This window comes from Naegleria gruberi (assembly GCF_000004985.1).
Source record: "Naegleria gruberi genomic scaffold NAEGRscaffold_26, whole genome shotgun sequence".
Taxonomy (NCBI): Eukaryota; Heterolobosea; class Eutetramitea; order Acrasida; family Naegleriidae; genus Naegleria; species Naegleria gruberi.
The window spans coordinates 31,852-54,336 of NW_003163301.1; the positions used below are offsets into that span (position 1 = coordinate 31,852).

Below are 22,485 nucleotides of genomic sequence, written 5' to 3' on the forward strand. Positions count from 1 at the left end.
CCCAAAATACAAATTAATATTGAGATCTCCAAGTATGAAAATGTGCTCCGAGTGAAACATGCATTCTGTAACTAGATCTGTAACTTTTGAAAGGATCTTGTGAAATTCACTTGAGACTCGGTGGACACCATACCAGTTGATTATATTGATGATACCATCACTTGTTTCCAATTTTAGGCATGTCAATCTGCCTTGATAGAGTTCTTCAAATGATAGTACCTTTCTTTGAAGAGTACCTTTGATAATCGTAATGACACCGGCTGCTTTATCATCCTTATTACAGTGTGATCCAAATATGGAGCACGGTTGAAAGAATTTGGCAGCTTTTGAAACTTGATCCTTGAATTCATTGTGTGACCAATGAGTTTCTTGGACATTCACTACATTAAGTCCTTCTCTATTAATGTGTTGGAGTAGAATGGCTTGTTTGTCTAGAGAGAAGGACGACAGATTACAAGAGGCCATTCTAATGCGAGGGGAGACCATTATTGTTGGTCGGAAGCTCCGTTCATATCCGTATCATCGTCGGATAGAGTGAGAGCTTCTTTGCCTTGTTTTCTTTGTTTTCTAGGCTTGTGACTTGAGCCAGAAGGTAAAAAGGTTTGCACATCTGTTGACAATTCAGTCAACTTATCGTCTAATGCACCAATCATAGTATAAGTATTTTCATAGTCCGTATCTAGTTCGGCAAGCATTTCTTGTACTTGAGTATTCCTTTTGTTGCTATCTTCACTGAGTGTATTAATTTTAGTTTCAGTGGTAGTGAAGGAGGATTGCAACTGACTGAGTTGGATTTGGAGGGAAGTAATTTCATCCAAAAGACCGTCAATTTTAGCAACTTTAACTTTCATTTCATTATTTTCTTTAGAGTGGTTGCTAAGAGTAACTGATTTGTCCAAGACGTTCTTATCGAGGTTAGTGTAGTGGGTTCTAATATTATTAATACTAGTATTGAGTTCCTTAAAATCATTTGTGTGTATAGTATTGATATTTGTAATGGATTTTTCTAACTCATCATTCTTAGTCTTCAGAGCCTGATTTTCTTTGACTAATGAATCAACCCGAGATTGCAGCTCAGTGTATGCACTGGCAAGAACAAATCTGGTAGGATCTACGAGGGAAGCTTCTGAGATGGCGTGTTGAACCAACTCCTTCACTTTGGTGATGAGGGAAGGTTTGTTGAGTCTAGGATTGAAGGAGAGATTTGTGACAACGACATCTCCAACGTAGATAATTTTGGTGAGTGTGCTTTTTTTCAGCTCTTCACGTTTGACTTTAACATAAGCGGTGTTGTTGTTAATGTCAAGTTCAGGATTAAGTTTCCACGCACTAATAATGACCTTTTTGAGTGCATCGATTTGTAGTTTTCTATCCGAATCCCAAGTGAGACGTAGAGTAGTGGTACTGACGTCTATTTCAGATAGAAAGTTGGGTTTATTATCTAATAGATTTTCAACATTAACAGCCCAGAAATTATTCGAAGGGGAATAATTCATGCTAACAACTGACTTCACCTCACCGATCACCTTTTTAAGGTTTGGAATATTGAATGGAAGGTCTACCTTATAGCGATACAGAGTGGAGACTCTTTGAAGAAACATAAATGAGTCTGTACCTTTCCACTCCTTAACAGCATTAAGTGCCATTTCATGGCTCACAAAGTAAGCAAAGGCTACTCCTTTGAGGCCCAATGGAATGTGAACACCATTAACCCAACTCAGGTTAATGTTGTAGTGTTCTAAAATTTGTTGCTGGCTGCTGTTATCAGGATGACCCGCAAGAAGGACCCTGAATCTACGCTTATAAGATGGGAAGATGTGGCGTACCTGTCTACCATCTTTAGCTTCTGCTTTGGATGTGGCAGGTGTGTTGGCCTTCCTTGCTGATGTGTTGTTGTTGCTTGGAGACTGGTCAAGTTTTCCTCCGGGAGTCGGAGGAGTTTTGCCCATTTTTTTTGAACCCCATATATATTGAAGAAAACCCAATCTCAATATCTTTTGACTCAAATTCTTCCCTCAAACTACTGTAAGGACATTAAATTTCCAAAATAGTATTAAAAAACGCCAATTTTTCAAGTTCATTTAAGGCACGCTAATGTGCGATCGGATGAATAAGAAAAACAACAATAAAAAAATGGAAACAATCACAGCGCTTATTCCCTCCTCCGTGAAGGATCATTTTGAAACTCTGTTATCTTGCACGGTGAAGAGTAGTGATAAGATGAATAGGGTGATCTCTTACGGATTTTTGGGAAGTTTAATGTTGTACTTGGGGCGAAGATTTTTCAGAGGAACTTTCGTTTCTTCCGAATTGATGAATAAGAAGGATTTGAGTGGACAAGTTGTGCTGGTTACTGGATGTAGTAGAGGAGGAATTGGTTATGAAACTGTAAAGGCTTTGTATTTAAGAGGAGCTCAAGTTGTTGTTGCTGTTAGAGATAAAGCAAGAAGTGAGAAGGAATTCTTTGAATTGTTGAATCAACATAAGGGAGAACAGAGAGGATTTATTGTTGTAATGAAGGTGGATTTGGATGATTTGGAAAGTGTTAGAGAATTTGCAAAGGAATTTTTACAGAGATTTAATCGATTGGATATTTTGATTAATAATGCTGGATTGGGAGGAGCTGATGGTGTTTCTAAACAGGGATACGAAACTCATTTTGCTGTAAATCACTTGAGCCACTTTTTATTGGTTCATTATTTGAGACAATTGATTTTGGATACTAGTGTTAAATATTATAAGGAATGTAAAATTATCAATGTTGGATCGGCTGCTCACATGTTTGTTAGAAAGGAGGAACACTTGAATTTTACAAAGGAAAGAATTAGTAAGGCTGACCCTACCATGTTTGCTTATGGTCAATCCAAGCTCTGTAACTTGTTATTTACAAAATCCCTTGCTAGACAATTACAAGATTCAAAGGTTGGAGTATATGTTATACATCCAGGAGCTGTGCAAACAAACTTTTTCCGCAGAATGCCAATCATGTCCATTTTGAATTGGATTGTTTGGTACTTTTTCAAGACTCCAGAAGGAGGTGCTCAAACTCAAATCCATGTTGCCTTGGAAAGTATGGATAAGTTACGTAGTGGAGGATATTATTCAGATTGTGGACTGGCTAGAGAAACCTCTCTTGCAAATAATGTCGACATTCAAGACAAGTTATGGAACTTCAGTGAAGAATTGTGCAAGGATTATATGTAATGAATGTCATTTCAGAATTTACATTAAAATAATTACAATTAAATGTTCAAGATAGAAATTTGAAGTCTCTTCGAAACTATTAGGTTAATAATTTATTCATTCCATTTATTTAGAGTGTGAAATATAAGGAATATCCTTTAACTATTAAGGAACTTTGAACGGATGTGTATATTAATAAACAGTGCAGCCCCTACCAATTTCTGACCTTCCTCCTTCACTACTGGGTGTATAATCTTAACACAATTAAATTAGCACATGTCCACCTTGTTAAGGCAGGCACATTTTGTATTACTGGGGATTTATGTTAGGCAAAATCGCCTTATCAGAATGGAAGGAACCTATTTTGTCTCCTCCTTGGTCTTCTAGAACCACTAAAACACTAGACACAGCACCAGATCGCGTTTCATCAACAACTTCAAATCGTTGTTTAACATCCATGGAACCTTCTCTCAACAACCACACGAAAAAAAAACAGATGATTCTTCATCGTCATCATTCCATGAAAAACCTCTGCGCATTGCCACTGCTACTAATATTATGCTTTCAAACAGTATTGCTATTCTTCCATTCATCATGCATTCAGCCAGTCAGAGGTGAAACATGTTTTGGAATTGCATCGAGCAGTTCAAAAACTTGTTCTGGAAGAGGTGTTTGCACACCAGATAATTTGTGCACATGTAATGTGGATTCATCATTGGGTTCTTCCTCTCCCTATTCTGGATTGAACTGTGAAGTAGATTTGTGTTTTCCTAATGCAATTATTTCTTATAATTGCAATGGAAATGGACAGTGTGAAAATGGTGTTTGTAAATGTAAGGAGGGAACTTCTGGATTCATGTGCCATTTGAATAGTACCAAATTGATGTGTTTTGGTGTGAGTGGAGGTGATTCAAGAGTTTGTTCTGGTCATGGAAAATGTTTGGACACGAACGTGTGCTCATGCCAAGATGGTTATACAGGAACTGAATGTCAAATTCCACTATGTTATGGTATTCCATCAACTTTGACATCAAGCGTTTGCTCTGGTAAAGGTACATGCAAGGGACAAGATACATGCGAATGTCAATCAGGTTTTTCTGGAGCTAATTGTGAAGTACTTGGTTCAGTATCTTCGCAAGGCTCATCTATTGCAATTCCAGCATCATTTTGTGGATCAATAATTGATAGTGATAACAGAACATGTAATGGAAGAGGAAAATGTATTGCCAATGACACATGTCTATGTATGGAAGGTTACAATGACCATGACATGTGTCAGAGTACATTCTGCTTTTCAATTCCACAATATGATGCACTGGTTTGCAGTGGACATGGCAACTGCATCGATTACAATACATGTAATTGTACTTCTTCTGGAAATTCTTCATTGAACTTTATTGGAAATGAATGTGAAATAGTTCAATGTTTAGGAAGAAATTTCCATTTTTACAATAGCACAGATTCAAATGTTTGCAATGGAAATGGTTTCTGTTCCTCTACCAATGATGGTTGCATTTGTAAGGATGGTTATTACGGAGATGCATGTGAACAATTTTCCTGTTTTGGTATTTCATCAACAAGTGAAATTTCTTGTTCTGGAAATGGACAATGTTTAGATATTGACACTTGCTCATGCTACTCAAATTTACAACAAGGTTATTGGAGTGGAGAAAATTGTGATATCTGTGATGAAAATTACTCTGGAACGCATTGTAACGAAACAGTAACTTGTCAATCTGAAACTTTTTGTAATCTTTTAGGATCTTGCTTTAACAATACATGTCAATGTGAAGAACAATACTCGGGACCATCCTGTAGTTTGTGTCAGGGTGGTTTCTATGGTCCATTCTGTAACCATAGCTGTTCCAGAGTGGACACATGTCATGGACATGGAGAATGTTCAAGAGATGGAATTTTCTGTGAATGTGATCAATCTAATGAGGATGGTTATTGGGATGATTTGTCAATGTGTCAAAAATGTAAGAATGGATATTTTGGATCAAGCTGTTTATTGAGAATCGGTGAAAGTTTCGGTTTAAATTCATTGGGAAATGAAATTGTAATTCCATTAGTGATTCGTCCAAATAATTTGCAGAATTTACTGAATTGCTCTTTGATATTGGTTTTGGAAAGTAGAAGAATGCTTGGATCCTTCCCTGAATGCTGGATTGATTCGAATAATATGTTGAGAATTACCATTCCAAAAGATTCGACATTTTCTCCAATTCTTAATTCTGATAGAATTGTTATAATTCCAAGTGGTTTTGAAAATGGTATTCAGAAAAACGAAACCATTTCCCTTCCTTTTGATTCTATCAATACGAAACTTGTCCTTCCAGTTGCCAAAATCTATTCGAATTCAACTTATATTCTTCCAAATAGTGATTTAACTTTAATTGGTTCAAATTTACTAAGAATTGAAAGAGAAAGAAATCTGACATTTGAATGGTCTTTGAAGAGTAGTGATTCTGATTTTGCCTTATTTCAATCGAATTTGAATTCAAGAATTTCGAGTGGAAAATTTGGTCAACTGACAATTACAAAATCTGACATTCCATCAACTGTTACTACATTCCAGATCCAATTGATTGTTAGAAATCAAATTAATAATATTTCCAGTAATCCTACTCATATGACATTCACTGTATTGAAATCTACAACTTTACAACAAGTTTACAATGGAGCTTACAATTTGAAATTCAATTTACCAACTCAAATTCTTTATGTACATAATGACATGTTACCATACAAGTTAAAATACTCTCTATTACAAGATAATTCACCTATTTCACTTCCAAACTCTAGTTATTCCATTCAATTTTCAATTAGTCCAACACCTTCGGATAACACTTTCGTTACTTTACAGAATTCGAATGGTATTTTAACAATTTCCTCAGCGTATAACTATGACAATCAGAATAATGTTTATGAAGGATTCGATGGTCAAGTGTTTAACTCTTCCAAGTTTTATCAAATTATTGGAACTGTCACTCATGTGCCAAGTGGAAAAATTGTCACTCAAAAATCAATCAAATCATTCTTTATTAACAGAAATAGTGGAGCGAGACCTGATTTTGATACTGGTAGTCTAAATCCTCTTCCAACACAAGCAGGTCCCGCAGCCATAACCATCCTAACCAATGGACACACTTTTGATTCAGTTGACTGGGATTGTTTCGAATGGTCTGGAGTTGGTGGAAAGTGCAGTAATGAATGGATGGCAGCAATTGCAGCATCCAAAGATTCCAACATCCTAAACGTTCCACTCGACACTTTTTTCCTTGCTAAGAATCCTCTTTACGTCAGAGCTAAGGTTGTGATTGCTGGCATTCCCTATTATCTCCAAAGCTCAGTAACCCCATCTCAGGGATTTGGTTTCAAGACTTTGAATGGAGCAACTTTGTACAGTATCATTGCTGGAATGCAGTTGGCCAAAATTGATCGAACCAATTCTCACACAGCTGTCTATTCTTGGATGGATTACCAATTTAAGGATACTGTGAATGGAGCCACACTTACTTATGAAGTTAGAGATCAAGATAATAACTTATTAACGCCAACATCGTCATATATTACACTGGATACTAATCAGAGAAAGTTTACAATTTCTGGTTCAAATATTCCAACAAGTGTTAAAGTATTGAAAATCTCAGTTCGTTTTACAGTTCCTAATTTTACCAATTTTAAATATAGAGCTTATCTTTATTTGGTTCCAGATGCAATTACCCAACCTAGTCCAACATCAGTGTTGAATTATACTGTTTTGGAAAATGGATTGAGAAAGTATACGTTAAATTATCAATTGACCAAAACATATGTTGCTGCCATGTCATCCATTTCATTAAAAATTGGAAGTCATAAGATTAGTATTGCCAATGTCGGTCCAAGTCAACTTGTGAAATTTATACTTCCACCCCTCTTGGATGCCAGCTCAATAATTGCTGATGTGACATATGTCGATAATAGATATGTCGGTGGTGCTAGCTCCATTACACAACAATTCACATTACATTCTCTACCTGCCGAAAGTCAATCATCTGATTCTTTTATTCGTTCCATGCAAGAATCCATTCGAACAGATGCCACAACTTATTTAGGTACTAATTTTGTAATGTTAATAATGAATATTAGATATTTGGGTGAGGAATATGATTTCCCTACCATGTAAAAATATCATCAACTACATACCTTTAAATCCTCATGAGGATATGAAACAAATTCATTCTTTGGTGTTTCTTCCGAATAAATCAAAATTATGGAAATGTTCAGGTGTTTGTTTACAACATCAACATCAGTCAACCAAGATTTCTACCTCTACATTATCAGATGGGTGTTCAATCCATGTACTATTCAGCTCCTGTATACGAAAGAAAGATTGAAGTGATGAATATATCAAAAATCAACACCATTCATCTATGTTTACAGAGATTAGAAATATTTATAACAGCTTGACAGATACAGTTCAGTGGTTGAATGAGTTTTAAACAATTTCTTGGCTGAGAGCATTTCTTAATCATTTCCTCAGAAATGCTCTCAGCCAAGAAACGATTATTCGAAAGTTTAACCAACTATCACTCAACCATTGGCATTACCACCAAATCCTTTCTCTCCTTTAACTCAATCCATCCTGCACATTGTCACCTCGCACATTTGCTTACAAAATATTTAAATTCCACCAAAATCCAGAACATCTGCAACAATAAAAAATTCAAAACTTGTTCGATAGAAGAAAAGTATTCGGAAAATTAAAACACATTAAACAATGCATCGCTACGTTCTACTCTTGAGAGGAATCAATGTCGGAGGAAGTAAATCCATCAAAATGGCTGATTTGAAAAAGACGCTGAGTAATATTAAATTTAAGCCTTCTGATGATAATAATAAGTCATCATCAAATAATTCATCAAATACTTCATCATTGAATAATTCTAATAATTCTGATGATTCTGCTGGTGCGGTTGATAATATTCAAAAATTGCAAAATATTAAAAGTTATTTAGCGAGTGGCAATGTAATTTTCGATTTGAATTTAAAATTGCTTTCCAATGATGAGAGAAGACTGGAGGAGGAAATTACCAATATTCTGATGAAGGAATTTACCTTTGATGTACCAGTAATGATTAGACATGCCACAGAATTTCATCAAATTATTGCCAATAATCCATTCTACTCGGTGAAGGAGAAGAAGATTGATGATTTGTACATTTGCCTGTTGATTTCAAAACCACAAGGTGAATTGGTGGAGAACATGATGAAGGATAATAAGGATTCCTATTCACCTGATGAATTTGAAATTGTGGATTCAACAGATGCTGCTGATGCTACTTGTTGCATTTACCTTCGATTGAAAAGTGGTGCTGCAAAAACTAAATTGACCAATAACATGTTGGAGAAAAAGTTCAAAGTGAATGCAACAAGTAGGAACTGGAAAACAATGTTGGAATTGAAGAAGTTACTACAGTAATTAACTACAGTTACAAGTCGGCAACAATTTGCATTGTGTTTGATGTCCTTAGTTCACATCGGCTGGTGGTTATATACATAATTGGACAACTTTAAAGCAAAAAGAGTCGAGTACGAAAGAGGAAAGGTTTTTCGCATTAACACTTGGGGTTTTTATTGAAATAAGATTTCAAGAGTCTTCTGTTTTTGGGGGTGATGTAGTTTATTTGAAAATGATAAACTTTCCTTTTGGATTGGACTTTTTAAACTCAATTTCCTCGAACTTGTTGTGTGAAAACCTTACTCGATAGTTTGGCATGTTATTATTGCTGCTTGATGAAGATCTCCTTTTCTTTGAAACCTTCTTGTCATCATTATATGATGTAAAGTTAGAAAAACTAGATTCTGGTTGATGGAAAGATATGCAATATGATAATTCTTCATTATTCGAAACTAATTGTTTCTTCATTGGAGAAGAGGAAGCTTTCATTTTCTGCTTTTTAGCAATTTTGCTAGGACTGCCAGTATACGATAATGAACCATTGAATGGTTTCATACCGTTGCTGTTATTGCATTGGAGGTGTAAATCAGGTTGTTGTGAATTTTCCAAACTAGGAAGGATAACGAAATTGGAGGAATCAGGAACAGATGTAATCGGTGTGCTGGATGGTTCCCACACGTTATTGCCGGCAAGAAGTGGAGAGGTTGTTGTGGTTGAGTATTGATTCTCATTGTTTGATGAGAAACTATTGAATAATGTATTAGAATTGCTACATGCACTAGTTGTGGTAGTAGTAGTAGGGGAAGATGAAGTTGAAGATTGGGTGATGGTTCTAGCATTGAATTGAAATTCATTGGTAGTGGAGGAAAGTTTACTCCAAACTAAACCTAATGTGGATGGCACATTTCTCAACTCGAGATCAATGAGTTGATGAATATAACTTTCATCGAGAGTGATCATGTCTGATGGTGAAGAGATGGTGGATTGGATCATTTGGCATTCTTGAGGTTTTTGAGGATGAAAAGTACATGAATTATTGGAAGAATTGAAAGGTTTAGTCGAGGAATCTTCAACAACTTGATCGAGCAAAGACATGAAATCATGTCTGTTCATCAAGTCAATTAGCACTTCATTGGTCACTTCATCAACAATACTATTACTAGCACTATGATTAGCGAACAACATCAAGTTGGCAGCTGACATTCTATTTTACGTTATTTTTTTTTGCTTGGTTGGTGTAGACTGGACAAATGGGAGCATGTTTTATAATCCTCTTCAATATTTGGTGGGTTTGACTCAAAGATGTCAAGAAAGATTGTGGCGACAATATATATGGAAACAAACCATTGTAGCTAGACACCCAACAACAACATTGGTATTCGTATTGCCGTTAGGTTGTCAGATTGTCGTAATGAAATTGTCATGAACAAAGAGAACGCCCATTGATCCTTGTAATGAAAAAAATCATTGAAAATTGACAAATTGTTTAACTGGGGGATTTGATCCTGATTTATGTTGATGCCAAACAATTAATTTCAATGAATTTGGTAGTTACAAATTGCATATCAGCATTATCTTGCGCAATCAAAAGATTGATATAGTGAGAGTTGTTGCCATAAAATCTGTGGAGATATTGAAGTAAGTTACAGGAACAGACTAGAATTGACAATTTTTAAAAGACACGTAACACAATTTTGATTTGCAATCAATCTTATGGAAAGGTTGTTCACTGGTTTTGAATTATTGTTGTCTTCAGTAAGAGAACAACAATCGATAGAGAACTAGAGTATCCGAAATTTACAATTTACTACGACAATTTAGAGCATCTGAAAAAGAATGGAAACAATTACAACATGTTCCATTTTCGAATGTTGAAACCAAATCCTTTGACCTTAGTCGTAATCCATTCACACAAATCCTAAAACATGTTTTTATTGGCGGAAAGTCAATTGTAAAGTCTTCAAAGATACCGATATGAAATCGTACTTTCAAACGCATTTTCAATGTCTAAAACCAATGGGAGACATCTTTGAAAATGATGTTTACAACGGTAGTGTGTATTTATTGACAGATTTGAATAACACTTGACAGTAGTGCACTATGATATGCGTTGATGGTAAATTATTTGTCACCATTTCAATCAAAACAACAAATCTAGAGCGAAAACGAACTAATTTGCTACTTTCCTTCATTGTGTAATTTGCCCCTGATTGTTCATAGCTCTTTATCCTGAGTTTCGTACAAAAACTGGTTTCGCATATAGGACAAGTACACGATGACAGTGAAAGTTGGGGAATTTGATTTAGCCTCTCAAGAATCTAATAACATATTCGATTAGATGTTGCTATTTTATGGTTGAAACACATCTCTTTGAGTTATTCCTGTGTAATCATTTCACATAATGGAAAGTTGGATGTTTAGAGGATCATCCTAATCAAATTACAATAAGTTTTTGATCATCTACAATTAATTATCGTCATGGTTCACTATTAATACCTCAAAAACAATCTACAGTTTTTTTTCTGAAACAAACTCTAAGATGTTGGACGACGTCAAAAATCAAACTGTCAAAAATTAACAGCAAAAAAATGAAGAATTTATTCAAAAGAAAGAAGGACTCATCACAAAGTGGTCAGTCATCTGCTTCATCATCTACATCAACGCTGGAAATTAGTGGTCCTTTCAATGTCAGATTAGAACATCACGTTGACTTTGACAGAGAATTTGGTCTGTCAGGTGTTCCTAAAGATTGGGATTTATCAAATATTCAAGGAATTAACTATACTGTTGATGATGTTAATTCTGAACAGCAACAACAACAACAACAATCATTAGATAGAACTATGAGTGAACCTGTCATGGTGTCAACATCAACAACAAATAATAATTCATCAAATTCTACAAGTGTTGCTACTCCTAGTACTTCTGCATCATCATTATTTTTCAACAAACTCAGGAATAGAAACAAGGCTGCTCATCAATCCCTTTCAACCTCACCTGTCAATATTTCAACAAATTCTACACCAACTTTGACACCAGAAATTGATTCAACAAGTCCAACAACACCTACAAGCACTTCCATTGGTGCTAATTCTAATAATTTAGCAAATTCAAATGTTACAGAAATGACAATTTCTACCAATTCAGTTTCAACTCCTCAACATGATCGTCAACATTCGCAAAGTTTCTTTTCTAAAATATTTACAAAAAAGAATAGTACAGCTACACCTCAATCAAATGATGAATCATCAGTTAAAAATGGTCAATTTGTTATGGGATTTACAAATATGAAAAAAACTCAAGCTGGTTACTATGTAGAAGTTTCACAATTAGAAAATTCAAATCAAAATTCGAAATTTAAAAAGGACAAGTTGTTAATTGATTTGATTAGTCCAGAAAATCCATTTCGTCTATTCACCAAAATGAAGAAAATTGGTACAGGAAGTACAGCTGATGTTTACAAGGCAATTCACGTACCAAGTGGAAAGAAAGTTGCCATCAAAGTCATGCCACTGACAAGTGTGAAAAACACCAATTTTGACATGATTGAAAATGAAATTTTCATGATGAAACATGCCTGCAAATCTTATAATAACATTTTTGAATATGATATTACAAGTGACAAGACGTTGATGGTTCAGTATTTTGGAACTTACATGACAGTGAATAATGGAATTTATGAACATATTGGAAGATATTTGGCAGCTTCAAAGAGAAAGAATTATCATGATTCAGCTGCTAACAAACCAAACAAGCAAAACGAGAAACCAACACAAGCAAATAATCCATACATGCAACAACAAGTGATTAACAATTCACCGGCAGCTAAGGAATTGGAAAATATGGCAGAACATCAAAGAAAATCAAATGATGAATTGTGGGTCACTATGGAATACGTTTCTGGGGGTAAATTAACTGATTTACTCCACACTAGATTTATGGAAAGTGAAATTGCTGCAATGTTACAACCAATTTTGAAGGGTTTACACATGCTTCATGTAAAATATGGCGTCATTCACAGAGATGTCAAATCAGACAATGTACTCATTACAAAAGATGGTAAAATCAAGTTGGCCGACTTTGGTTTTTGTGCTGAAAATACTGGAAGAAGAAGATCAGTTGTGGGAACACCTTATTGGATGAGTCCTGAAGTTGTTTCTGGAGCTGAATATGATGAAAAGTCAGATGTTTGGTCATTGGGTATTTTAACATTGGAACTGGCAGATGGTGAAGTGCCACTCATTGAACATCCACCAATCAAGGCACTCTTCTTGATTCGTTCACAAGATCCACCAACCTTTAAGAGTTCATCAGAGTGGTCTGATGTATTCCATGATTTCTTGAAGAGATGTTTAGAAAAGGATCCAACCAAACGTGCCACCATTGATGAATTATTGGAACATGAATTTATCAAGAAGGCCTGTAAATTAGATTTCCTAGCTCCACTCTTGACTAAGATTAGAGCTGAAAAGAAGAAGAAGAATATTAAGGAGAGTGATATTGGTCTCCAAGTGATAAAGCTCAGAACAGAGGAAGAGCAAGAGGAAGAAGAATATCAGGAACAAAAGAAAAAGAAGAAGGGTATTGGTATTATGGGATTGGTGACATCCTTCTCTGAAATGCAATCATCTTCATCGAATAATAATGCGGATGATGCTGATAATGCTGAACAAGGTGATTATGATTTGGGAGGTGGAGGTGGTAATTCAGGAATTGATGCCTATGATCCAGATTTAATTGATGATCCAGACATGTATTGTGGAGGAGGTGATTATGGTGGATATGATTATGATCAACCACCACAAGAAGAACAACAACAGGAAGAAGGAGAAGGAAATGAAAATAATGGAGATTGGAATCATGAAGATGCAGTTATAATTGATGACCAAGATCAGAAAGATGAACATCCAGAACAAGAAGGAGAACATGCTGAAGAAGAGGATGACCATTATGGATCTGGACAATACTATGATAATGATGATGAAATGTTGGTATAAACAGTAAACAGAACTCTTCTCGGTAATCTTGGGATGTTCATCTTTCTGATCTTGTTTTGGCCTATTCCAACGTAGATCTCTCCTTGTTTCAGATCTCATATCAGCTATTAAGCACATGTGTATTATATACACATGTATTTATTTGTAATATAATTTGAAAACACGAGTTTATCTAACAGATCACAATTTTAGCAATCCTAGTTGATTTATTAATCATTGCTTTTTATTCCGTTGTTTACGAAAGTATTTCTGTGCATGACTAGCAATTTGAGTTCTCGATCTCGAAGGCACATATTCATCAGCAATCTTTGACCAATTCTTTCCACATTCCTCATATCCCAACATGAAGAGATCATGTTCTTCCTCAGTCCATGGTCCTTCGCTCACATTCACCTTCTTTGGTTTTGGTTTTCTTCCACGATTTGATTTTCTCTTTGGTGTTACAAATTCAACATTCTCAAATGATGGATTTTTCTTACATGTCGTTGTAAGAGATGAGTTTGTTAATGACCTTTCCAGTGCTTCATCATCTTCCTCATCTTCATGTGAAAAATTTGATGATTCAGTCGAACTACAACTATGATTATTTACAGAATGCGATCCATTATTATTAGGCTGCAGCATGGATGCATCCATCATGGATGTGATAACTATTTGCTCATCCGTACTCGTTGATGTTTGCAATGTTGTAGGTGAACTTAATGCACCATTTTCACTACAACATGTAAGCAGTGGAACCACATGTAAAATAGTAGCATTAGCACCTGACCTCGTATTTGGCAATTTAAGAGTTCCCCTTTCAGCCAACAACAAATTATCATCATCTGTTTCCAATTGATCTTCACGTTGTTTTTTACATGGTGATATTGGCCTTGCACATTTCCTTTTTAAATTTGATTCGCTTGATTCAATTTCACCAAACAAATCAAGAGACCCATTTCTAGTCTTTTTTTCGATCATTGTTTTGTATTGCATCTCAGTATGATGTTCATTGTCTTGATTATTTTGTACATTGTTCTTTAATTCGGACGATAATGCCTCTTTAAGATGTTGGTGATGAAGGTGATGCTGTTTGAATGTTATTTGTTGTCTTGGAAGTGAATCATTATTTAAATATAATTGATGATGAGCAAGTGAAGAAGTTGAAGAACAAACATCATTTGTACATGAACAGTAAGGTTTTCTTCTATTGTTGGGAGAAGATATCTTCACCTTGTTGTTATGGAGTGGGAATAATTCATTCGTATTGGAGAAGGGTTCCAAACATATCGAAGGTTCCATCAATACATGATGTTGTTGCTGATGATGATGAAACCCATTATTCTTTCTATTTGATGCATCATTATTAGAAAACTTGTTGTTTGCATACTGATGATGATGCTGACCATACATTTTCTGAATAACACTATTTCCACTTTTTCCAATATGTCAACACTCAAAAGAATTGGAGAATGGTTGCCCAGTGAGAAGAGTTGGTTTGTTTTTTTCTAATTGTACAGTTTCATTATGGCCGATTTTGAATATGGTGAGCCAGGTGTGAATAAGTGTTGCTGATGTGTTCGGTTGCTGGTGGAGTTCTTAATTGATTCACACTAAACATTTGATCCTCTATAGGATGTTGTGGGACCTATACGATGAATGCTAGTCTGATATTTCATCATGTTGGTGGAGGAGGTGTTGAGGAGTCTCATATGAAACTGATATAATTCGCTTGCAGATATGGAAGTGATCTTAAGAAAACGACAGTTTTTCAGAGCGCATAGTCCTGTAATGGAGTTGCTTTAGTGGATCTTGATATTAAGGAAATAAGAGACAGATTTTGGAAATTGGTAGCTACACTACAAATTAGCCCCTCATTTCTGTGAGGTCGTGCTTTTGTATCACTCAATAATTGAGGTGGATCCTTAATTGATCTCGATTTATTTTTAAGGCGATTAGGAACGAACAGAAAATGGTGCTGGAAAATGTGTTATTGAGTTTATAAGAAAAAAAAGGAGGATTGATCTGCGTGCTTGCTCATCGTTTTTCTATATACTGCGCACTTGTAAAAGCAGATGCTGCGAAATGTTATGGGTATTATCCCTTCATCATGTGAAAAACAATTGAGGACTCACAATATCAACAACAAGATGTGAATCAACAATTGAAATATTAAGGAAAGATTGAGAGAGATGTTTTCACATACATTTCATGGCTGGCTTACACGTTTGCTTATAACATGCCAAAAGACAACAAGATAACATTAATCGCACAAACCATATACATGTGAGAAGGACCTCTCATCATAGAATAGACCAAACCCGTGGCATGTCCATACAACAGAATCCCAATCTCTTCTCTCTCCCTTACATGTGGTTCTCTCTCACCATAATATTCACATGTGGTTGAATCACTAAACACACAACATGGAATCAATGAGAATATAGTACTGGAGAGTTCTCAAGAAGAATTAAAAAGAAATACTGAGGTATATAATATCAAAATCCATCTTCATCTAACATGTTACTTCCTTACTACATGTTCAATCAGACCACATCAACAACAACAACATTACATGTTTTCCATGTTTTCCTTACTTCTCATTCAATGTGATCTCATTCACAACATGTTCAACCAAAATAACAAATTTTAAAAAATGAAAAGAAAACAAGATGAAAATATTGTTGAAAATGATGAAGAAGAAACATTAGAATTGACAAATCAAGAGGAGGAATACCATGAGGGAGAAGAGGAGGCAAATAATCAACAACGAGAATTTACTCCTATTGAATTTTCTGCTTCCGAATTGATGCAAGATATGAAGAAGAAAAAGAAGAGAAGGAAAAAGCAGCAACAACAGAAAAATTCAGATGACGATGAACAAGCAGGACAAGCTAGCACTACACAAAAACCATTCTTTGTGGTTGATAAAAAGACAATAGAAAAGATTGATTGGAAACCTCCTTCCGATAAGAATTGGTTGAAAGGCTTTTTCCATTCATCGAATGAACAACAACATGACAATCATCATGCTTCATCATCAACAGGACAACAAATAGCAGAAGAAACAGCATCCACAACATCAGAATTGGACAATGAATATATGGACGATTTGGATGTGGAAGCTCAAAAGTACTTGTTGAATGTAAGATTTGAGGCACAAAACTTTTGTGTAGGAACTGTTGTTGCTTCCAACATTGATTCCAAGGATTTTGAGAGTAATAGATCGAGCATGAGGGACATGGATCAATCCTTGTATAGTACCATACATTTATTTGATGAAAGTAGTGGTAGTATTAATGTGAGCTCGAGTTGGGAAGAGAGTTTCATGAGAAGTTTCAAATCTCAAAGAAATACTGTACAGACAGATATTGATAAAAGATTGAGAGGATACACAACTGCATCAGCCAGTAGTGGAAATGCAAAGAAATTTCAACATGCCTATCCACCATTGAATGGACATTTTGATAAGTGGAAACATGCATGTCTTGGAGAGGAGAATGTATACATCTTGTGGGAACAATACATTAATAAGCAAAATGCTGCAGATGCATCCAATAAGGAACATCATGTTAAAGATCAAGATCAGAATGAAATTGAGACTACATCTTTGCATGACACTCCTCCGATCGATGAAACAACACATGCTCCTTCCTCTTCATCATCAACAGCCAACAGCAACAACAGCAGCATGGATGAAACAAGTGATAATCAAACCAATGATACCACCTGTAATACTACAAAAAAGAAGAATAGGAGAGGAGGTAGAAAGAGACAAAAAAAGGATGCATCCGAAAAAGATGCATCATTAATGGATACTACCTTAGATACTAAAATACCAACTTATGCACTCTTGACTGATTATTTGGATTATTTGACGATTCATGCATTGTTCAGCAAGATGATCCATTGGACTGTCAGTAATTTCCACAATAATTCAATTTTGAGAAGAAAGCCCTCTCTGGTGGCCTCTCTTTTCAATTCCAATAGTGATGATGAAGAAGAGGAGAATGAGGACAAGTCAGAACAATCCACAAACAAGGAAAAGTGGATTACCAATTATCTCATTAATGAATCAGCCAACTCTGATAATATTTCTCGTTGTAATTGGTTATATCACTTATTCTTGGCAATTGACAAGCCACCAAATGATACCATCGGTGCCAATATGAATCAACTTTTAGTTTGGATATTGGAACACTTTTCCACATTTACACCAGAAGAAAAGGAAGAATTTAAGAAATTGGTAATCATTATTATCAAATATTTTGGTCAAGGAAGTCCATCCATAATCAAATATCAAGATGAGACAAATTCCTCTGGTAATCATACAAAAACTTCTCTACTTGTTTAATTAAAATTACATCGAGTAAGGTAAAATTTATCTTTGTTGTGAATTGGAAATTATCGAAGCAGCATCTAAATAATTTGAAACACAATTTTCGATACAAATCTTGTCATCTATAATGTTTCATGTCAATAAATTATAAATTCATCATTTTCATCAATAATTAATAGTTCCGATAATTATCCAAAGTAATAATATGAATTCATTCCGATAAACAAAATTCCGAAGAAATTAAAATTTCATCCTCACCATCATAATACTAACATTTAACTAATCCTTTAGTATTTGGATTTGCAACGCAAGCTTCAAAGCATTTTTTAGTCAAATCAATAATTTGTTTAGTGACTTGAGTTTTCATCACCAATTCCAATTCTTGTCTTTGCGCTTCCGACATTTTTTTTTCAAGTTGGGTTTAATTTCTAACATCATAAATAATATTTAATAAGTATTAAATTAATAATCAATTTAATAATAATTAATATTAAGCAACACATTAGTCAATACGTTCATGATTGAATTCATTTATTTCATCATCAAATCCAAAAAAAGATTACAAAAAAATTTAAAACTAACGCCTCTTTGCATCGTTATAAAATTTTTATTACATGCTCTTTTCATATTATCACCAAATAATTTAACTACAAACACCATTATTTAAATATCAACAAAGCATTAATTCAATATATCAACAAGATAAACGTTAAATATCGGTGATTGGCGCCATTTTAAAAAAACATTTTGAAAAAAAAGAAAATAAGATTCTTTTTTTTTCTTTTGCAATAACATCATATATTATTAATTTAAACAACCTCTAAGTGAGCATTATGCTACAAAAGAATAGTCATCAACAACAGCTGCAGCAGCAACATACACATACAACAAATCCAACACCTTCCATTCTTAGGAGGGTTAATAATCCCCTACGTCCACCATCAACACCACCAAATAACAATAATAATAATAGGTTTTCCTCTCCTTCCTCATCTATAACTACACCACCACCTCCTTCTCTAAATTCACCACGAGTTGCAAATTCTTCAATAACACCTCCTCCTCCACCTAGAAGTGGAGTCACACCTTCCCCTCCTAATCCAAATTTATTACTTCCAGGAGAAACAAAAATTAATAATAATATTGTCGTTAAAAGGAAGAGGAATAGACGTAGTAAAAATTTCGATACAGTCACAACACCCTCCCCTACGAGGTACATCTATCCACAGCCAACATTTCCGACATGTTATTATCCAATTCCTCAAATACCTGTTCATCCAATTCCATCACTTCCTCTAGGTATTAAGGGACTTTATTCAAATCCCTACTCTGCAACAAATTATTATCCTACTCATCCTTCTTTTCCTCTTCAACAACAACAACTTCAACAACAGCAACAACCTAGGTACAATACCACAATACCAGCAACACCACCATCAAAACAAGACTCACATAATAAAACCTCAGCAAGCAAAGAGGAAGTTCTGGCAGAGGGTAACTGTATAATAGACGATGAAAATGGTTTTAATACTTCCGATATTTGTATGTCTAACGATTCGGAAAATTCAGGGCATAAGAGGAGAAGTATTGTGACCAAGTTGAGGCACCTTGTCAACAAGACAGGTGAATGTTTGACAAAAACAAGACTTAAGGAAATAGAGAATAGAGAAAAAGAGGAAAAGGAAGAAATACTTGCTTACTTTAAAGATGACTCGCCAAAACCAATTCCCGAGAAGGCCCTACTGCCAGAAAATAAGGATAGAAAGAAAATTTTGGATTTGGAATTTTCTCAATTAGTATCCATCTCTAGGTCAGCATTTTCCCATCTTGCAAGAGAGTATTCAAAAATTGGGATTGATATTTCAATGAATAGATTTGTAAAACCAGAAAAATCATCGGAATCTACCATTCCAAGTCTCTTAAGTGATACATCCCACTTCTTCTCAATGGTAGAGTCTTTGGTGGAGGCAAGTAGGAAGGAAATACCACAACAAGATCAAATGGGATCGACAGTTTTAAATGTTCTTAAAACAATGGAGTCTGTATTGTTGGACGATACAGACACGAGAATACTTTTAAGCCATCCTTCAACATCTGTCTATCCAATTGAAAATGATTCGGAGGTATATTATGAAGATATTGTACCACAATATCTCTTTTATAATAATAATAATAGTAATGGAATTAAGGAAACAGACTCATTGAATAGCAGTTTAATTGCAGTAGAAAGATCAGATTTTGCCCAACAAGCAGACGTGAATTGTAGCTCAATAACTATTCAAACAGATGATAAGTCTGTTGAGGAGGTTTCCCTACAGACCTCACCTATTGAATCAAGTTCTGTCGATATTCAAACAGATGAAGAGCACACGACTAGATCATCAATAGATATTCAAACAGAACATGCTGTGAATCAGTTATTATCGACTGATGTTCAAACAGAACCAGTTAATTTTGCTGCCCCTAGGAAGCAACATGTCACTATTGAGACCCAAACTGATAGTGTGGAGAAGATTTGTATTTCTACAATGACTGATGAATTACCAGTTGAAAAATCAGTAATTGAAAAACCAGTAATTGAAACACCAGTCGTTACACCAGAGGTAGAACAGGAATCCAACTCTTCAAAAAAGAGGAAAAAGGATGATACCTCTTCATCTTCATCATCAAGCTCGGAAGACTCAGAATCGGAGGAAGAACAAACAAAACCAAAACGAAAACTCAGGAAACGAACTATCATCACAACCAAAACAACAACTAAGAAGAAAGATGAACCTGTCTATTTCGTTGAAAAAGTTGTCAAACATGACAATATTGATGGCAAGCATTGGTTCTATGTGAAATGGGAAGGTTTTTCTTCTAGGTTTAACTCTTGGGTTGAAGAACATGATATTCTTGATAAGTCCTTAATACGGAAATATATTAAAAAATAATTTTCTCCCCAACCCTTTTCTCATTATAATTTGCATAGCAAATCTGTACTTTACAATCAATTTAGTTTATTAACAAAATAAATTGAATGGTAGAAGATAGAGAATCATTTCCCGCCTTCTCTGTGGTTGGCGCCAATTAATTTGTTAAAAACAAGCAAATTAAAAAAAATGTCCAACTCTCACGACGAAGAACTTGCTGATTTCGAAGAAGATATCGAAGAAACAACAACAACAACAGCTACTGCTACTGCTGCGGAAGTAGATGGTGAAGAAGATATCGAAGATGAAGAAGAACATGAAGAAGGTTCTGCTTCTGCCACTCACGATGAAGTCCCATTAGAAGAACATCTCGTTATGAATCAAGATGATATCGTAAAGGCAATCGGATACTATGAAGAATATAAAACTAGAAAGAATGCTTCAGCCATTGAATTAGTAGGTGAAGAATTACAAGAAGCCTTGTCATTGCTCGATGAAGGAATTGAATTGTTGGGCAATAACGTTGTGAGGGATAGAGAAGAACAATACGGAGAATCATCCATTGAATGTGCTGAAGTTTTAATTGTCTATGCTGAAATGTTAATTGAAAGAGGACGTTATCAAGTTGATAATATTATTTCCGGAAGCTTGAAAAAGGCTATTAAAAAGAACATGGATATGCGTAATGAAGAGGAAGTTGGAGAAGAAGAAGAGGAAGAAGATGAAGATTGTTTTGAACTTGCTTGGGGAGTTTTGGAATTGGCCAGAGTTGCATTTGTTAGAATCCTTGTTTCTGGAAAGGTATTGTCACCAAGTGAATTGCAATTGAATTATAGATTGAAATTGGCTCGTGTTCATACCTTGTTGGCTGTCTTGAATTCTGAAAATGATAACTTTAATTCTGCAGTTGTTGAATATCAAAATGCTTTAAAGCTTTATGATATTGTTCTTAAGGATTCTGATAATTTGTGTCTTGGTCTATTTAGAGTTGCTGCCAATATTTTCCATAAGAGAGATGACTTGAAGGTTGACTTGTTACAAAAGATTGCTGAAACACATCTCGAAATTGCCACATGTCTTTCGATGGGTGGTTCTGATGTTCCACCAGTTTTGGAAGCATACAAATTGGCAGAAACTGCTCTCGAAAACTCTGTCAAACTCAGAGAAAAGGCCATTGATAATGACAAGTCAATCATTGTTGACTTGAAGGAAAGAATAGCTGAACTTAATGGACCATCAGTGCCTCAGGAAGAAGTTAGCAGAGTCATTAATCAAGTTGTAACCAACAGAATGGGTTCAGTACAATCAGGATTTGCACCATCTTCTTCTGAACCAACTAAGGAAGTTCACATTCTTCAACCAAGAAAGAGAAAGATTGAACAAAGCACCATCCAAAATGCCAACTCTTCTGAAACCAAAAAGACCAAAGAAGAATAATTTTGTACAAACACCATCCAAACAACCAACACTAAGATAATCTTTATTGTCACTCTCTAAGAGGATGTGAAAAAAGATTCTAATTATATTATTTCAATAACAACATTATTTATTATCCAAACTAAACATCCATCAAGATATTAAATATGATGTGTTACTATTTGATATCAAGCCAAGGGACCAAATATCCTTGTG

At 35.0% G+C, this 22,485-nt stretch overlaps 10 protein-coding genes across 10 annotated transcripts; 7 read left to right on the forward strand and 3 right to left on the reverse strand.

Moving 5' to 3' along the window:
* Window positions 1–485: 485 nt before the first annotated feature.
* On the reverse strand, window positions 486–1,949 carry NAEGRDRAFT_67931 (uncharacterized protein; the record flags this gene model as incomplete). The annotated part of the gene is made up of 1 exon (XM_002676743.1): window positions 486–1,949. The coding sequence occupies one exon, from the start codon at window positions 1,947–1,949 to the stop codon at window positions 486–488; it is 1,464 nt and encodes a 487-aa protein (XP_002676789.1).
* Window positions 1,950–2,220: 271 nt separating this feature from the next.
* Window positions 2,221–3,204, forward strand: NAEGRDRAFT_44570 (uncharacterized protein; the record flags this gene model as incomplete). The annotated part of the gene is made up of 1 exon (XM_002676638.1): window positions 2,221–3,204. The coding sequence occupies one exon, from the start codon at window positions 2,221–2,223 to the stop codon at window positions 3,202–3,204; it is 984 nt and encodes a 327-aa protein (XP_002676684.1).
* Window positions 3,205–3,640: 436 nt separating this feature from the next.
* Window positions 3,641–7,351, forward strand: NAEGRDRAFT_49314 (uncharacterized protein; the record flags this gene model as incomplete). Its single annotated transcript, XM_002676639.1, has 1 exon — window positions 3,641–7,351. One exon carries the CDS (start codon window positions 3,641–3,643, stop codon window positions 7,349–7,351), a length of 3,711 nt encoding a protein of 1,236 aa, XP_002676685.1.
* A 594-nt stretch (window positions 7,352–7,945) lies between these two features.
* NAEGRDRAFT_67934 (uncharacterized protein) lies at window positions 7,946–8,647 on the forward strand (the record flags this gene model as incomplete). The annotated part of the gene is made up of 1 exon (XM_002676640.1): window positions 7,946–8,647. One exon carries the CDS (start codon window positions 7,946–7,948, stop codon window positions 8,645–8,647), a length of 702 nt encoding a protein of 233 aa, XP_002676686.1.
* Window positions 8,648–8,848: 201 nt separating this feature from the next.
* On the reverse strand, window positions 8,849–9,829 carry NAEGRDRAFT_67935 (uncharacterized protein; the record flags this gene model as incomplete). The annotated part of the gene is made up of 1 exon (XM_002676744.1): window positions 8,849–9,829. The coding sequence occupies one exon, from the start codon at window positions 9,827–9,829 to the stop codon at window positions 8,849–8,851; it is 981 nt and encodes a 326-aa protein (XP_002676790.1).
* Window positions 9,830–12,045: 2,216 nt separating this feature from the next.
* On the forward strand, window positions 12,046–13,044 carry NAEGRDRAFT_1811 (uncharacterized protein; the record flags this gene model as incomplete). The annotated part of the gene is made up of 2 exons (XM_002676641.1): window positions 12,046–12,244; window positions 12,476–13,044. Coding segments are annotated over 2 exons (768 nt in total), but the record flags the coding sequence as incomplete, so codon positions are not given.
* Window positions 13,045–13,836: 792 nt separating this feature from the next.
* Window positions 13,837–15,015, reverse strand: NAEGRDRAFT_67937 (uncharacterized protein; the record flags this gene model as incomplete). The annotated part of the gene is made up of 1 exon (XM_002676745.1): window positions 13,837–15,015. The coding sequence occupies one exon, from the start codon at window positions 15,013–15,015 to the stop codon at window positions 13,837–13,839; it is 1,179 nt and encodes a 392-aa protein (XP_002676791.1).
* Window positions 15,016–16,258: 1,243 nt separating this feature from the next.
* NAEGRDRAFT_49319 (uncharacterized protein) lies at window positions 16,259–17,956 on the forward strand (the record flags this gene model as incomplete). Its single annotated transcript, XM_002676642.1, has 1 exon — window positions 16,259–17,956. The coding sequence occupies one exon, from the start codon at window positions 16,259–16,261 to the stop codon at window positions 17,954–17,956; it is 1,698 nt and encodes a 565-aa protein (XP_002676688.1).
* An 818-nt stretch (window positions 17,957–18,774) lies between these two features.
* Window positions 18,775–20,874, forward strand: NAEGRDRAFT_67939 (chromodomain-containing protein; the record flags this gene model as incomplete). Its single annotated transcript, XM_002676643.1, has 1 exon — window positions 18,775–20,874. The coding sequence occupies one exon, from the start codon at window positions 18,775–18,777 to the stop codon at window positions 20,872–20,874; it is 2,100 nt and encodes a 699-aa protein (XP_002676689.1).
* Window positions 20,875–21,042: 168 nt separating this feature from the next.
* NAEGRDRAFT_49321 (uncharacterized protein) lies at window positions 21,043–22,290 on the forward strand (the record flags this gene model as incomplete). Its single annotated transcript, XM_002676644.1, has 1 exon — window positions 21,043–22,290. One exon carries the CDS (start codon window positions 21,043–21,045, stop codon window positions 22,288–22,290), a length of 1,248 nt encoding a protein of 415 aa, XP_002676690.1.
* Window positions 22,291–22,485: the final 195 nt, after the last annotated feature.